The sequence below is a fragment of the Bombus impatiens genome, unplaced genomic scaffold (assembly GCF_000188095.3).
Source record: "Bombus impatiens unplaced genomic scaffold, BIMP_2.2 scf_0321, whole genome shotgun sequence".
NCBI classification, from domain to species: Eukaryota; Metazoa; Arthropoda; class Insecta; order Hymenoptera; family Apidae; genus Bombus; species Bombus impatiens.
In genome coordinates this window covers 1,447,968-1,465,188 of record NT_176740.1, presented here as the reverse complement: position 1 = coordinate 1,465,188, position 17,221 = coordinate 1,447,968, and the positions used below count along the sequence as shown (strand labels likewise).

The 17,221-nt window shown below is 30.8% G+C and overlaps 3 protein-coding genes across 5 annotated transcripts; 2 read left to right on the top strand and 1 right to left on the bottom strand.

Moving 5' to 3' along the window:
• Positions 1-878: 878 nt before the first annotated feature.
• LOC100743859 (nuclear cap-binding protein subunit 3) lies at positions 879-4,945 on the top strand. 2 transcript variants are annotated; one of them, XM_003489393.4, is made up of 8 exons: positions 879-1,159; positions 1,407-1,573; positions 1,658-1,809; positions 1,910-2,293; positions 2,381-2,775; positions 2,857-3,006; positions 3,097-3,359; positions 3,442-4,945. In XM_003489393.4, the coding sequence occupies exons 1-8, from the start codon at positions 1,034-1,036 to the stop codon at positions 3,578-3,580; spliced, it is 1,776 nt and encodes a 591-aa protein (XP_003489441.1). In that variant the 5' UTR covers positions 879-1,033; the 3' UTR covers positions 3,581-4,945. The 2 variants fall into 2 exon arrangements, with proteins under 2 accessions (XP_003489441.1, XP_024223361.1); XM_024367593.2 differs by lacking the exon at positions 879-1,159 and having other exon boundaries at positions 1,440-1,573; positions 1,636-1,809.
• Positions 4,946-7,027: 2,082 nt separating this feature from the next.
• LOC100743744 (mitogen-activated protein kinase 1) lies at positions 7,028-15,682 on the bottom strand. The gene is made up of 8 exons (XM_003489392.4): positions 15,488-15,682; positions 14,573-14,699; positions 14,364-14,474; positions 14,038-14,289; positions 13,793-13,960; positions 13,504-13,692; positions 13,299-13,431; positions 7,028-13,212 (listed from the first exon to the last, which is right to left on the bottom strand). The coding sequence occupies exons 1-7, from the start codon at positions 15,610-15,612 to the stop codon at positions 13,306-13,308; spliced, it is 1,098 nt and encodes a 365-aa protein (XP_003489440.1). The 5' UTR covers positions 15,613-15,682; the 3' UTR covers positions 7,028-13,212; positions 13,299-13,305.
• A 538-nt stretch (positions 15,683-16,220) lies between these two features.
• LOC100743624 (DNA-directed RNA polymerase II subunit RPB11) lies at positions 16,221-17,087 on the top strand. Of its 2 annotated transcripts, none has more exons than XM_003489391.2 (4): positions 16,221-16,416; positions 16,502-16,591; positions 16,674-16,848; positions 16,913-17,087. In XM_003489391.2, exons 1-4 carry the CDS (start codon positions 16,364-16,366, stop codon positions 16,946-16,948), a joined length of 354 nt encoding a protein of 117 aa, XP_003489439.1. In that variant the 5' UTR covers positions 16,221-16,363; the 3' UTR covers positions 16,949-17,087. The 2 variants fall into 2 exon arrangements, with proteins under 2 accessions (XP_003489439.1, XP_012240931.1); XM_012385508.3 differs by having other exon boundaries at positions 16,229-16,420.
• Positions 17,088-17,221: the final 134 nt, after the last annotated feature.

Here is a 17,221-nt window from a genome sequence, read left to right as displayed (position 1 = left end):
CTTAATTAATTTTAATTTGTTTGTTGCGATTGTGTTGCGATCGTAGTGCTCATAGATTGTACAATTAAATTTTCTGGGAGCTTACATATCAATTATTTGCCAAAGAATCTCGCGTGTATAAATCCGCATTGATAAAAATAATATTATCTATAGTCTGGCCCGAATTTGAGGGAAAGAGTATTGATGAATATGCTACTATCGATTTTGTTAAACAGATCATCGATCAACGCTTTATCGATTATTCAGTGGCTGGAGATAGTTTTTAAATTTGATACGTAGTATAAATTTTATACTACGCGTATAGTATCAAATTTTATTTTTTTATTTTATAATTTTTTATAATTTTTGTATTTTTATTAACTTCTATATTACGAACCGAAATCTATTTTAATAAATTGTTCTACGTTGACTACCAATTATCTATCAAATGAGAGTTTAAATCCAAGCTATTACTTTATGTACACCTTTTCACAGTAAATTAGTAATACAATGTAAAGACAAGCGTAAAGACAAAATTCTATCACATTGTACTGTTTATAGAGATGTAGATATGGTTTTGATCATCCGTGGTTTTGATAAAGTGCAATAAAATCGGATTTTTGACCGGAAATGATAATGTTTGAGATCACAAATATTCTTATTTTTTCATTTTATTGGACTCTCGATAACCAAGGATCACTATATCTTTCTAGAAAATTAAATAATTTCCGTAACGTTATCTAATAAAAAATTTGATAAATTATTTACAGAAATATAAGTCGAAATAGCAATAAACGTTATGAGCGAAGATTCTAAAATTGTTAGTTCCGTAAGAATTTGATTCTCCTGCCAGAATAGTGGGGGCGCTTCTGTTTCGAAAAATGAGTAAGCGTAGAGTATTCAGCCTCAATACCCGCATAGCCGTAGCTGTGTATCATAACCTATCGAAGTGCTTCTCCGTACTCGTAAATAGACGCCCTAACAACGCCCTAAGTTCATGAATCTTTTCAATTTTTCTGAAATTTTGTGAAAAAGAATTGGACAAATATTTAAAATGGATCAACTGGGTGAACCTATGGACATAGAAATAATCCCAGTTACCGATGATGCCAAGAATGTTGATTCTGAGCAAATCGATGTAGAAATTTTTAATTCAAACAACATGCAACAACATGCAGAGGTAAGAAAATATTAAATATAATCATTTTTCATGATTAATGTGCATGTTTTATAAATTTTCTGATTGTCATTTTGTTTCAAATTTTACAATACATGAGACATAAACGTAGATGGTATATACATATAATGAATTCGTTGATTTCTTGCTTTGACTAAGGATTACTTTACAATTTTAAATTGTAAAAGTGTTATGTATACACTAAATTATGAAATTAGATATTAATGCATTATATTTTATATTCAAACAGATACAGTTAGACAGCCGTTATGAGAATCGTGGTGGTACTTTCATGACAGGCGTAGATATATTTAGTAAGGAAGAAAAATTGAAAATGGAAGAAAGAGCCAAACGTTTTGGATTAACTGACAAAATAAAGAATAATTTATCAAATCCAGAACAAGATTTGTATTCTAGGTAAGGACTCTGATAAATATTTGCTTGATAGATAATATAAAATAACTCGGATATATATATAACATAGGTTGTCTTAATTTTTAGTATGGGCATTGTGGAAGATAGTGAAAATACAAAAAATATCAGACTAAATGTAATACACATGAGAGGCACGGAAGAAATGAGTACGAAAGATGTCTTCAAATATTTTGAAGATTATGCTCCAGCCTCCATTGAATGGATTAATGATGTTTCATGTAAGAACAATTTAAATCCATAAATTTTACTAACATAACTATCAATGATTCCAAAAGATTGAATTATTTATAAATTTCTTGTTCTTTATTTACAATATAGGTAATGTGGTATGGTTAGATAATTTATCGGCAGCTAGAGCTATATTGGGATTATCAAAAAGAATTATTGGTTTGGAAAAGCAACAAACTATAAAATTATTCGATGGTAATCCCGATGAAGAAAACAATGTAACTAATGATGATTCTATCGTTGAAATGGACGAAGATCATGAGATCACAAACACTACAAAGGAGACAGGAGAAGATTATATAAGTATCAAGGATATTAATTGCCCATTACCTCCTGGCTTGTGGAGGAAAGGGATAAATTATCCTAAATCTAAAGCGATATTCCTCAGATTTGCTACCAGAGCCGATAAAAAACAACCTAATGCAGAGAAAATGAGTGAATATTATAAAAAATATGGAAACCCCAATTTTGGAGGTATTATTACAAACATTATTAAAATGTCCTTACAAATTACAAACATTATTAAATTATCCAAATATTAAATAATATTATTTCATGCAGGTATTAAAGGAATTTTAACTGAGTCTCGAAAACGGTTGTACAAACAAATCAGACAAAGTAAAAGAAAATTCAAAGAAGAGCCGCAAGACGATGTTAAAGATAAAAAACGTGTGAAGAACCCCTGGGGTGCGTTATCTGAAAGTTGGGGACTCAATGATGCTATAGAAAGTGAGTTTGGCACCAGAAATGAACCTAAAGATCAAGTGCGTAGTGTAAAGGAAAGATTAGGGGTAAAATATCCTTCAAAAGAAACTACACACACTGAAGAACAACGAAGTAATTCGAGCAGTGATAGTGAAGATGAGTGGTGTAAAAGAAGTAAAGTGTTGCGAATGCGAATGCATGCGGATGATGAAGAAGAGAAGATACACAAACGACGTGCCAAACTTCAACAGGTCAGTAAATTTTACTATTAGCTAAATAAATTTTATACAATAGAGGAATTTATTTAATCATTTATTATGATACATTTGCAGACTATGTTAAATAATTTAATTAGAGGCAATGATTTACGATCGAGGCTCAGCTCTCCGAGGAAAGGAACGCAATTTCATGATGCAATTCAAGTAGTTGTAACAAATACAACTGCAACAAAGTCGAATTCTTTAAAGCTTAATGACTCAGAGGTAATTATTGTTAGAAATTTAATATTGCGTTATATGCATATTTACATTTAGTAAAAATCATTGGATACGGGTTTTATTTATGACATATAGGAGGAAGATGGTGAAATTATCGAAGATAATGAGAGCCAGGAAAAGGAAGAGAGCGAATGGCAAGGCTCTGATGAAGAGGAACAGGAAGAAGAAGAGGATGAAGACTATAGTGATGAGGATAGTGACAAACCCGCAAGAGAAGTTCAAGGACCTAAGGGCAGTGTAATAAAAGTAGTTCAACATAAACCTCGCGTTGCTTCCACAGTGTGGGCGAGACTGAACAATGTAAAAAGTGAAGTTGTTGATAACTCCATTAAAGATAGGTAAGTATTGAAACAAATCAATATTAATGTTTATATGAATTATGAATAATATTTGGAAATAACATATAACAATATTTTAAAGGCAACCAAGAATACGAGATCTAAGAAATACATTAAAAGGTGATCTTCGGTCTCGAATCAGAAATCATACAAGAGGTCGCTCTCCTTTAAGGATAGAAGTGAAAAATGACAAATATACCGAAGGAAGTGAAACAGAATAATTGTCGATTAGTCGAACGAATTGTGACAAAAATGTGAAATATGGTTGTGGTGTTGTTTGAGTGGAAGAGTATGATATGGTGCAAACTTCATAACTGATGTATAAAAGTACAGAAAATGCACTCATTACACCGAATTTATTACAACTTCATTTAACTCATAGGTTCTTGTTTAAATTAACGATGCCCTAAAATTACACGAAGTTATATTTTAATCGTGAGCATATTTATTTATGTTAATAAGATATATACGGAAAAATCTTTTTGATATACAATCGAATAATGAAATTTGAAACAATGTATATTTTTAGCCTTAGTTGATTACGTATCTTGCACTACCAGAATAGACCAAGTTTCTGTGCGTGTAAGAGTTTAAAATTTTATGTTTAAGTACAAATATTTTGAGAGAATATATATTGTATAGATATTTCTGGGTATAAAATTTCCCCATATTTTTTATTCATATTACACAATTATAAGTACGGATCGTACATTAATCTTTTAATACGACTAATGTTAACATTTTGCACATATTGATAATCAAGTATCATCTTCCTATTTTTAAAATGCGATAAAATATAAATTAGCGGGTAATGGGTGCTTCTTGGAGTGTATATAAATATTATCTAGGATATAGATAACAATAAAAAAGTTTTTCGATTAACACATTGCGTACTGTGAAAGATAGGACATATTTTTAAATATTCGTTTGTACAATTAACACTTTTACTGAGAATCGTGCATTTTATAATTCCAATTGGAAAAAAAGATATTTTTGGATACGTCATAATTAACAGAGAAATAAATTTATACCTTATCGTACAAAAAAATTCTGCAAACGAATATTTAATTAATTGCACATCGAAACGATATATAGTGATTTTATAATCTGTTTTGTCTTCGGCGATTACATCAGCTTAAAAAGGCAATGAAAAGTGAGGAAAAATACTCGATACGGTTGTAAATAAAAATAAAATTGTACGAAACTTATACTAATATCTTGTACCGAGACTATATATGTCGAGCATTTAAAATATATTTTCCTTACGTACGTAATAACTAATAAAATGTTCCGAAAGCTGTGATTTCTTAGACGTAAACATTAAACGAAAAGGAGATGCAATTTCATAACGCCAGTTAATCAGCCCTCTTTGATTTCAATTACAGAATGAAATTTTTGTTGCGTAATAATTAAAGATCTATGTGTAATTTTTACACATATCCAACAAGATGTAAAAAATATGACAAATGGACAGAATTATATGAATATTCTGTATTTTCAAGTTCAGAAGAAATAGGGATAAGAATAATTATGACATCGATTCCGAATAATTGACCAATAAAGCCGCTTTTATATTAGCACGATAATACTTTGAATAGTCATTTTAAAATACAATAATCGATAATTATGATTTCAGTACATATATATGTATATATATATATATATATATATATATATATATATATATATATATATATATATATATATATATATATATATATATATATATATATATATATATATATATATATATATATATATATATATATATATATATATATATATATATATATATATATATATATATATATATATATATATATATATATATATATATATATATATATATATATATATATATATATATATATATATATATATATATATATATATATATATATATATATATATATATATATATATATATATATATATATATATATATATATATATATATATATATATATATATATATATATATATATATATATATATATATATATATATATATATATATATATATATATATATATATATATATATATATATATATATATATATATATATATATATATATATATATATATATATAATAATATATATATATATATATATATATATATATATATATATATTTATCATTTACACAAATAACAATTAGTCAGAGAAATATTCGGCTGAAGTAATTTGAGAAAGAAAAATAAGAAAAAGAAAGATGTATCGTTCGAAGAACACAGTGGATTATCGGAATATTCTTTTAGCCGCATTCATAGGTTTCTAGCCGTTACTTTGATTCTCTACGTTAATTTAATCTCACTTTTGTACTGCTTACGGTCTCAAATAAAAATTATTCTACTGCAATTTATTAAGAAAAATAATTAATCACATTACAAATGACTAAGTGGAAGCTCAAAATATTGAAAATGATAGATTCTATGAATGCAGCTTGGAGGCACGAGGTAATGTAATGCATTAACAAACGAGATGCGATATTTTTGACGCTATTAAAGCGCGTGACAGTTTTTTTAACTTACATATTTATCTAAAATCGCGTGAAAACCATTTGGTAACTACATTTACTAACCGTGACTTGAATTTACCTAATATTATTATATCTACATTTTTATATGTTTCATCACGTGTAAGATCTACTAGATTCGTGAACTAGTCCTCGCCAACTAATATTCATTTCTCTCTGTTTGCTTCAGAATCAGAAATATCAATCTCGTTTGCTAAAAGGCAATCGTGCAAGATATCGAGGATCTCTTTCGTCTATCCTACATAAAAACTGTTGATGTATTTTTTAATTTAATATTTTTCCCTTTGTCAAGCCAATCAATAAACGCCATTTTCTTAGTATTATTTTCGTACTTTTTTTTTTTTTAATTCCCTTCGTCTTGTTTCCTCTTTTTCTTCTCTTTTTTTGTTCTTTTTGTTTTCTCATAAATGACGTATAACATTTAAAATCCATAGACGAAATATTCTTTTTATATTCGGATATATAAGATATGAATCGGCAACAACAACAAATACACGCAACGTTTAAGTATATTAGGCCTGATGGTATTGATAATAATTCTATCAATGTATATTAAACGCTACAATCTATCGTTGCTCGCATTTCACTTGCATCCTATGTGTCTCTTTCTTCGCGATAATGGTGTCCCAATGTTATCAAAATTTTTTCCTCCTCATTTTTTAATAATATTTTTTTAATTACATCAGCAGCCGTTATGGATTCTTAAGAATATCCGACAACAGGTTTACATTTGATGACGTCCCGTGAAATTTGTACGTTTGCACAAGGTACGATACTTAACACACGATCACAGCAAATGTACAATATTTCTTGCGTTTATTAATCGTTTTTAATTAAACATCAAATTTCATATACCGAGAAGAGAACAGACACGAACTCGAAACTTTGTGGAATTTAAATGCATCGCAACTTTGTTTCTTAATACATTTCATTAATACTTCACGTTTGATATTGATCTCGTCCTTCTTACGTATATAAACGAACAGAAAGATCTTTAAAGATTCGTCTCACCGCTTATTAGATGAACAGTATAATAAATTGTAACGAAAACTTACAAGTCAATCTAGTTTTGTTGTTTCGTTTGATAATGTCTGAACTTTATGCTTAAACTCTGACTTGTAAGTTTTTCCTTCTTTTTTTTTTTTTTTTTTTTATCAGTTTTCCATTTTTGTTTGTTTAATTCAATTTTCACGTTGGAAACGAATTTGGAACACCGATATCGTCATAGTCAGCCAGCCGACTCGTTACAATGTCCCCTCGGTCTTATCGAGGTAGCTCGTGAAAATTATTCGACAAACATTTCGCGGTTCGCTAATCGTTCGCATCTACTTTTTGAGACTCTGAGAATTAACGTCTTAAATACATACACAGATTAAGTTACGAAATTCGGACACATAGCAACTGTACACGCAGAAAGATTCGGACATATATAAACGTCGTTCAAAAATCAGCTTCACGCGTATAACGCTTGAAGATATTTCTTTATTTATTTAAGCTTCGAAGATAAAATCGAAATGCATACGAGGAAGGGAAGATTATACATGAATTATTCTTTAATTTATATTTTTTATAAGAAATTAATGAAGCTTTGAGGGAACATTATATTTCTCTTGTGTCCATCACTTTCCTTCTTTTTTTTTTTTTTTTTTTTATAATTTCGATAGATGATGATTTATTCTTTTTATAGAAATTTATTGCACAATTCATTAAGGGAGGCAGAATGTAGAAATGTGAACAAGAGCCACAGAAATCTCCGAAATCTTTCTTCTTGTATTGAATGAACTCGTGCTCGAGACACGCGGAGATACTGACAATTTAACGAATTAAGTTAGTTATTCTAGAGAAATTCACGTGTATTTGACAGATAGTAAATTCATCGAAGAGTAAAATTAAATAAATTCTCAGTATCATCAGGCGTATTGTGAGCACAAAGTGGAACGTTTCACATTGAGGATTTAATATGAACGGCATACATATTTCAACGAACGAATGTCCTCTTCGATATTTCTCGCTTGCGCAGAAAACCAGTAAACGAAGGAATTTTCCCAGCATGAAAAACGTATGACACGTAATCGGTTGATTGTTAATTTACATCGGTGAAATCACCGTTGAAAAATTTGTACGACATCAAAGATATAGTTGCAGTTACAAGGACGCGGAATTGTAAAGAGATATCAGATTAGATTCTTCTCTGCAACTAGTGATTCACGACGATATTTGAACACACAGAAACTTTGTCTGAATATAAAGATTAGAGGAGAAAAATGTAATAAGTACATTTCTTTTGGTTTTATGATTTTGTAATGCAACCTTATGATTAAACGGGAAGATTTTAATATGATATAATTAAAAATAAAAGCAAGCCTATATTGAAGAGAAATTTAGAAAATTGAAGTATATTGAAATATATTGAACAGTTAAATTTTCTATGATATAATTACAGATATATTTATAATCATTTTTACAATTGCAAAAATTGTGACGTATTAAACAGAAATTAAAGATGCTAGATCTTCTATGATATGATGCACGCACATTTACAACTGCATAATATAATAAATAGTTTGTTAAAATTGATTGAATTATACTTGACAGAAATTAAAAATGGCTAGAGTATATTTTTATTTTCCTGGAATAAGACAAAGGATAATCTCGTTACCTTTCAATTATATATTTATTGAAACTCTTGATCAAATTCTGACTATTCGTTATTATTTTTAAACGAAAAATTTCATATGCTTGTGAAAATTCCAAATTTCAAACTACGAAGATCAATCGTAAATTATTAGAAGTCTCGTATGAAAATTCCTGTAATATCTCTTTGACTACGATGAAATATTAAATTCTCCTCCGGTAGATTGTTATTTCTCACAAGGTTCCGGATATAAAAGCGGCGACAAGGCTAAATCGATAATCCGATAAATCCTTCAATGCTCTGTAAAGCATAAAAATATGCTGAGAAATGGAAAAGGACACTCGAGGGGAATAATACAACATTCTTCCTCTCTTTCGTTCTCTCTCGAGTTAGTTAAATCGTGAAAAAGGATACTCGAAACCGAAGGCAACGAGGCGTCTTCGTTATTTCCACAGATGAAACTTCTTAACTTTGAGGGAAACAAACGCATCGATGCCTATCTCTTTCTCTTTCGAGTGAATTATTTTACGAATATACAACATACCACTGACATGTGTTTATTAATGGAGAATTATTTTATTAGATTATATCGAAGAACGTGAGATCTGATAATCGAGGGAGGCAAATAGTGTTTTACACTCTGGATCGTTCGTTTTGCGCTCTCTTTCTATATTAACTTTTCTATCGCTTTCTTCGTATCTCATTCTCGCTTACATGATCTCTCTTCCATTTATTTAACAAGACTTTAACCGCTTACTTTCTTGTCTTTGATTTCGACTTTAATTTCGAAGACAAGAATAGTACCCGTTCCTCTTTTTGTTCTTTAAATAAGTATTCCAAGCGTGTCCTCGCCATCTTGAAGATCATCCGATTGTCATTGGAAAATGATGAAACATACTTGTCTCATACAAGAGATTTTTTGTTTCTTTAATTATGATTTTTAGAAAAATAAAAATAGATGATGAAGTAAATTGCTCGTCTCTTATTTGTGCCTCGACATCGCTCAAATTCGTTCCTAAGTTATCACCGGACTGCGGATATTTATGCAATAAAATAATATTTTTGCAGGTATAACTGAAAAAATGGAATCTAAGCAGAAATTTGTCTCACCTATTAATCGTTATAATTTAAGTAATGCACTTTGGATATATTATACATTTTTGCATCCTTAAATTTCTCGTAAATGTATAAATAATCCGCAGTCTAGCTATCACAATCGGATTTCTCGCCATTCACCATCGACGACACGTTCGTGTACCTAGCTCGATTATTATTTTACCCATTTGCCACGACATGTTTCTTCGGAGAAGATGTATCAACTAGGGATATATATTATATTGAATATAAAAAAAGAATCGTTTGAATATACGCGTACATTTAGAGTGAAAAACACGAATCGAAACAAGAACGTTCACATTATCAATTCAATTAACATGGTGAGTGTTTGAATTCAAAGAAGTGGATTATACGAAGAGTGTTTTTTATTGGCTTTTAAATAAAAAAAAGAATGCATAAATAACATAAGAACATGACGTAATTTAAGCTATTTGTGAACGACAAGCAATTGTTCCTCGAAACATCTGTTAATAACAGAAGAAATCAAAAGAAGTAAAACAAGCGAAAGGCGACACATAGTACAGTATAATAAAAATATTGGAAATGTAAAAAATAGAAAAGTTTACATATGGTAATATTCAAACAGACACCATGCGCTCTGTCGCACAAGAATGGCAGTATCAGTGTAATAATACCTGTAGATCGTGAAACAAGAAGTAATTAAACCGCTTAGAAGAACTGGAAGCTGGGTCGAATGCAATTAACTATGAATTAAACGTTTTTCTCGAGTATCTTGCTCTCTTTTTCACTTTTTCATTTGCTCCTTCTCATACATGCATTCATTCGCTCGTTGTGTCATCTATTTTCTTGTATGTCTTTCTCGCTTCCTCTCGTTCGTCTACAAACTAAATTTGATAGAGGCAGAATAGAATTTCTGCGAGGTACATAACTACTATAAGAATGACACTGAATATTATATAATAATAATAATAATAATAATAATAATAATAATAATTAAAATTAATAATAATGGTATTAATAATAATAGTAATCACTAGGTGTAGAAATTGAGAGATATGAAAGATTGCATCATTCATAATATCAACCGCTACATACATTCATTAATAAAATAAACCAACTCCTGAATACCGCAATAAAACACACAATACAATAAACAATGATATTAAAGACGTGCGACATTGAATGAAGTATGCTACATAAGCTATTAAATGCCCTAAAACCAGTTTGCGTCTTAGTCTATACCCGTCGCTCTGAGAATAGAAGAACAGGAGATAATAATAGCAATTTTTTATTAAATTAGAATTGTTCAATAACATAGAGCAGATTTGCGGATGACTTTTCTTACATAGGTGTGCCAGTCATGTATCTATTCCTACAGTGTTCTTGTCTTGTTAAGATTTCACACTACCTTTGGAAAGATTATGAGCCACATCTGTTAATGTGCCAGTAAACTTGTAAATAGGTTTTTGGGTGTAGACACTGATCTGTGTAGATGACACTACTTCCTACAACTTACTTATTACAATAAACTCAAGCAAGATATTTTAATTATACTGTCATCAATGACAAGGTTCCTTAGACAATCCACCAGAGAAAAAGGAAAGTAATTCATTTCATAGGTGATATTCGCAACAAACTCTTTGGTACAACCACTGAAACCTAGGTCAACAAAAGTCACAACTCAGATCTGTTCATTGAGATCTCTACTTTTACAAGAAGCTTGTTAAGCTCTGGAGGAATATTAATCAAAGGAAAGATCAGAGTGCATATATTTTGGTAGAAGATAACAATTTAGTCAATTTGGCTAAATCAAGCATCTTTCACATTTTTATACAAGATAACTTTATTGCTATTATGGTTAAGCTCTCTGTTATCTTATCAGGGTCTCAGTCTAACTTCTGGGATTTCAAGTTTGTGCTCATAATCAGAGATGGTTCGGCATATCAAATTAGGTAACTGGATATCAATGCACAATTCCAATTCTAATGATTGGAGTTTAATGCATAATATTCTTATCCTTCTTGTGGATTTGGGAGAAGAATAGATCTAACGTAATTCCTGCGTGTCGTAAAAGACGACTAAAAGAGAAACTTATTTAAAAATAGAGATCTGAAGTAAAAATCGCTAGAAAAGATTACTAAGGCACCCCTGGAGCTACTGTTAGAAATAACAATATGCAAACCGGTAGTGTTAGATTGGTGTATAAATGGACATCAACTAATATATCCAAATACTTTACAACCGAAACCAAAAGATACCAACACAACATTCCCAAACCTAGCAATAAATGCTTTGGTAGAACAACTGTCAATCACCAAAGCTAATTAATCAAAGCAACGTATGACATGGATACACCAAATGAACAGAACCATCATGCTACTACACAGTAACAGTACCCGCAACTACAAGACGTCATTACGTAACAAAGATTCATCGACCAGAAAAAAAGTCGTGATTAGAAATAACAGATACAACGCATATGAATTGCAAAAAATAAAGGAAGAAGTCACGAAAAAGTCAAACACAGACGAAAATAGTCTACAAAAACAAAATCATAAAAGAAGAGAATCGCAATACCGAATGATACAAATATTGTACAAAAAGAACAGAAAAAGATCACGAAATTAATAATAGAAATGAGACAGCTCTGGAAATAAAAGGCAGTAACAATAGTCGCAATAGTCCTATACACACACGTTCATTCAACATACAAGAGGCAGTAATACCTATGACAGCAGCAATAATCATAAACATGCTGCAATAGTAACAGAAGAACATATGACCTGATAAACAAAAACCTGTCGTATGATCTTTAAAACCACAATAGTAGAATGAAGTTGATAGAAAAAAAGATAATATTAATAAAAGAACTACTATCAGCAAATATTTCAGTGAATTTAATGGCTGTTCAAAATATACTGTATGTATGTGTATTCGCACGCACACGCGTGTATATACACGTTGGTTACAGCAAGCACGCAGTTACAAGTTCTCTTTTACTCTCTCACTCTCGTATTCTCTCACTCTCATTCTCCCCCTCTTTTTCTCTCTACGCACTTACATTCATTTTATCGGTCGCCGCGTTACGTGGCTTAGAACATCTCACACATTACACCAACCACGTCACTCGCTCGGCAATTAAATCACAGACAATGTGTATGATACGGTGATTAACAATAAATCGTCAACTAGCGTTACCTATATATAATTCGGGATAAATAAAAGTTATTGTACAAATTAATATTATGCATTCAATTATAACAAAAAAGGACACTGTATTTTTGTTTCTTTTTTTTTTCTCCGGTAAAGACATGCGAATGTACAAGTATATGCACGGACACTGCGGTTTATTTATTTCTTTACCTCATTCACCGCTCCCTTCGCCCATTTTCTCAAATTCGCCTGTGTGTATGTCTTGTAGCTCGACTTTTAAGCCATGCTCCGATAAAACATTTTCGTAAAAGTTTCATTTTGTTCTGTCTTCTTTATTTTTCTTTTTTCTCTCTTGCATCCATTGTAGATAACTGTAAAAGAAGTACACTTCTGTTACTCTGACGTCACACCTTCGCCTCCTTTTCGGTCGTCCTGCAGGCTCGCCGCAGCTGAAACATTATTGATCGTTTTAACATATATTGATCACTTGTTGTTTCATTCGGGGTTCGACAGTGATCAAAAAGAGAGTAAATACCAGTAGACTACATAACGTTTTCTTGATGATTCTTTTGGAATAACAGAGTTTCTTCGAAGATGTATTGTTTCAATACTTCTTTTGGAAGATCATCTAGCTCCATATCAAACTTAAACGGTTCCGCTGCAACCGGCTAAAAATTGGGTATATTATAAAGTTATCTTTGTTATTTGTACATTGGTGTTTACTGGTAAAAAATATATACTTCGTCATCTGGATCATAATATTGCTCTAAATACGGATGCGCAAGTGCATCTTCCACAACAATCCGTTTGTTAGGATTAAATGTCAACATTTTATCTAACAAATCCAAAGCTCGAAGATCAGCATCTGGAAATAAACTTGTCCATGGAACCTTTGGTTTAAATGGTAATGATTGAAGATAATTTCGTGCCTAAAATATAATTATTCAATGCAATCTATATCATTTTCTCAATGAAACAAAATGATATTAAACACAAAAGAATTACTAAACATAAAGAAACAATTAATACTTTTTCATTTATGATGCACTCAAGATCCTCAGGAGATGGTGATCCAAGAACTCCTAATATATGGTTCAGTTGGTCTAAGTAGTGTTTGCCAGGAAATATTGCTCTCCTTGAAAGCATTTCTGCAAGAATGCAACCAACTGACCAAATGTCTATAGACTTAGTATAGCCCTGCAAAATGGAAATGAGATTTAATATCTTATTACATTCGTTCTAAATTGAAATTGAACAATCCATTATTCATTTACCTTGGAATTAAGCATTATTTCTGGAGCTCTATACCACCTTGTTGCTACATATTCAGTAAGAAAACCAGCATGATTATGCTCTGGATCAGCAACTCTAGCTAAACCAAAATCACAGATTTTAAGGTCACATGTGGTATTTAATAGCAAGTTGCTTGGCTTCAAGTCTCTGTGTAGTACATTTGCAGAGTGAATGTACTTTAATCCTCTTAATATTTGGTAAAGAAAATAGCATATGTGATCATTACTAATAGCCTGAAAATAAAACAAGTTTAAGTATATTAATGTTCCTTTAAATAACTTTATTCATAGTCATTTATTATGCTGACCTGTGTTTTGAGAAGTTTATATAGATCAGTTTCCATTAGACATTGAACAATATATACATCTTTCATTTGTTCTATAGTAGGTGCCCTTAATATATCCCTTATATCTATTATCTAAAAGGAAAATGTAAAGTGAAAGTATATATTTAGAGTAGTTTTATACATATATATCTAACCAGCTAATACATATATATATACATCAAGTTACTCACATTTTCATGCTTAAACCTAGTCAAAATTTTTATTTCCCTTAATGTTCTTTGACTATATGTCTGATGCTCAAAGGGAGAAATTTTTTTTATAGCTACCTTTGTGTTTGTTACATTATCATAAGCAGATCTGTAAAAACAAATTCCAACATTTGAACCAACATTTGAAACAACATTTGAGAAATTACTCACAACTCTTTTTTTCTTCATTAAAACCTATTTCAATATTATGCATACAAAACATAGCAACATCAATAACAAAGGATGGTAGTGCAACCTATATACAATATACTGGTATCTCCTAATCTGAAACCACAATACAGGAAATGGTTCTACAATATTTAAAAGACCTCCTTTTTAAAAATTAAACATATGCTGGAATTTAATTCCCAAAATGTTATCAAGATTACAAGTTACAACTCCAAAATATTGAAAATAAAAATAAAGTATAAAATTTAATTAAGTAGTCATAATGGAATAGTAAAAGAATTCTCAACAAAGACAATTTGAAAAATTTTGCGCATGAAAGTTGGCCGCTTCTACGAAGATATTATTCGTCATCTTATTAACGGTACAATGATAAGACCGATAAGTGAGAGATAAGCAATGGAAAACAAGGAAGTCGTAACATTAACACGCAAGTGGACAAGGGTTTGAAAGGGTGTGACAACCGTGTTCAAAACTGGCGCCAAAAGACGACGATACATTACGATGAAAAGCACTTAGTAGCGGCTACAGACGATATCGGGGCAAAATCAAAATCTTTCGTATGCATCATGGAGCAAAAATCTAGTCATAAAATCGTGAAATCACTCGATGACTGTATTTTTGATTGTTTATCTTTCGGCCTGTCAGCTAGTCAATACGAGGTCGAATGTTTTCAGAAATAACGCGAGAAATTGACTCGAAGACACTTACACGACCATCCCGTAGGCACCCTCGCCCATGTACGATAAATTCGTATATCGTGGCCCAACCTCGAAAGTTTGTCCACGAACGACTTCGCAATTTGGATTCGCACTTGCAGAACCTTCACCCGCCATTTTGACAACTATTTTGCGGCTCCGGCGAAGTCAGAACAAGTCCTGCTTCTTAGCCGACTGGTCACGAACGACATTGCGATTAGATCGACTTACGAAGGAATTTTACGTGTTACAGTAGTGCTGCCTAGTGATCGGTTGTCAAGCACTTCAAATCGTATCGAATATGTTCATGTGGCGAACAATTCGAATCGCTTCGAATGGGATTTGGTACCCCAAAGCTCCCAAAAGTATTGAAAGTTTCGGAAAGTCTTGTCTTGGAAGTCTTGAAAGTATTCGATCATCGATCATGAGATTTCAGAAACGATCTCTCTTCTCCTTCTTTCTAATCTGATTGCTATGAATTTCGATATCGTTCAAATATTGAATTCTATTCTGTTATAAATACATTGTTATATTAAAAAATGTCGGGACAATAGAAAGTTTAAAATAGCTATTGTTCTTTCTTTACTTGCTTGCTTGATTTCTCTATAGAAATTTTTATGCATAAATACATGTATATCGTTAAGTTTCCTTTTTGTATTTTATTGCTGAATCATGCAGCTTTGAAATATACGAAATAACATTGGCAATGTAGAGAGCGCTACAGTTGCAATGCAATTAACTTTCTCATCTATAGTGATTTAAACTGTGACGAATTGTCAGTTTGCGATCTGTCGTTGCTGTGTTATTGTAGTGGTTTTGTATTAATAATTAAATTTTATAAAAGGAGTCCTCCAGAGCTATAAAACATTAAATATAATTAAACTACAATATGAATGCGCCTCCGACCTTCGAATCGTTCCTTTTATATGAAGGAGAAAAAAAGTAAGTATTACAAACCATTGGTTAACCAATTTAAAGGTTTTCATTAAAATGAAATACATGCATATGATTTTTCCTCTATTTATAGAATAATCAAAGAACAAGACACTAAAGTTCCCAATGCCGCGATTTTCACTGTTAATAAGGAAGATCATACCCTTGGAAACATGATACGCAAGTAAGTACATCTTTGCAATTTCACAAAAATTTATGTAATTTTTATAATATGGATATTATCAGCAGTTTCAATTGTTCATTAGTCAGCTACTGAAAGATCCTCAAGTCTTGTTTGCTGGATACAAAGTTCCACATCCATTAGAACACAAATTTGTAATTAGAATCCAAACTACATCAGACTATACGCCACATGATGCTTTTATGCATGCTATTACAGATCTCATAGCAGAACTCTCACTATTTGAAGAACGTTTTAAGGTAAAGAATAAATATATATCATGATTTGTTATGTGACTATAATATTGTGTGTGTAATATTTCAGGAAGCTATTAAGGAGAAAAAGGAAGGACTAGATTAAGTCGTATCTTTCTTCTTTTATATTTATAATTGTATATATGTAAGGGATTAATATGTATCTCAAGTTTTTAGATCATTAAGAGAACTGATTTACTTTAATAAGTACACTGAAAATGACTGGTATTTGTACATATGAATAAAACATTTGTACATATAAATAAAAACAAAAAAAAGATCTCACTCTTCATCTTAAATCAATTTTTCTTTCAAAAAATAGGAAACATAATAAAAAATCAGTTCTTGTTATTTAAAGTAAGTCATTGCTGTGTAATTT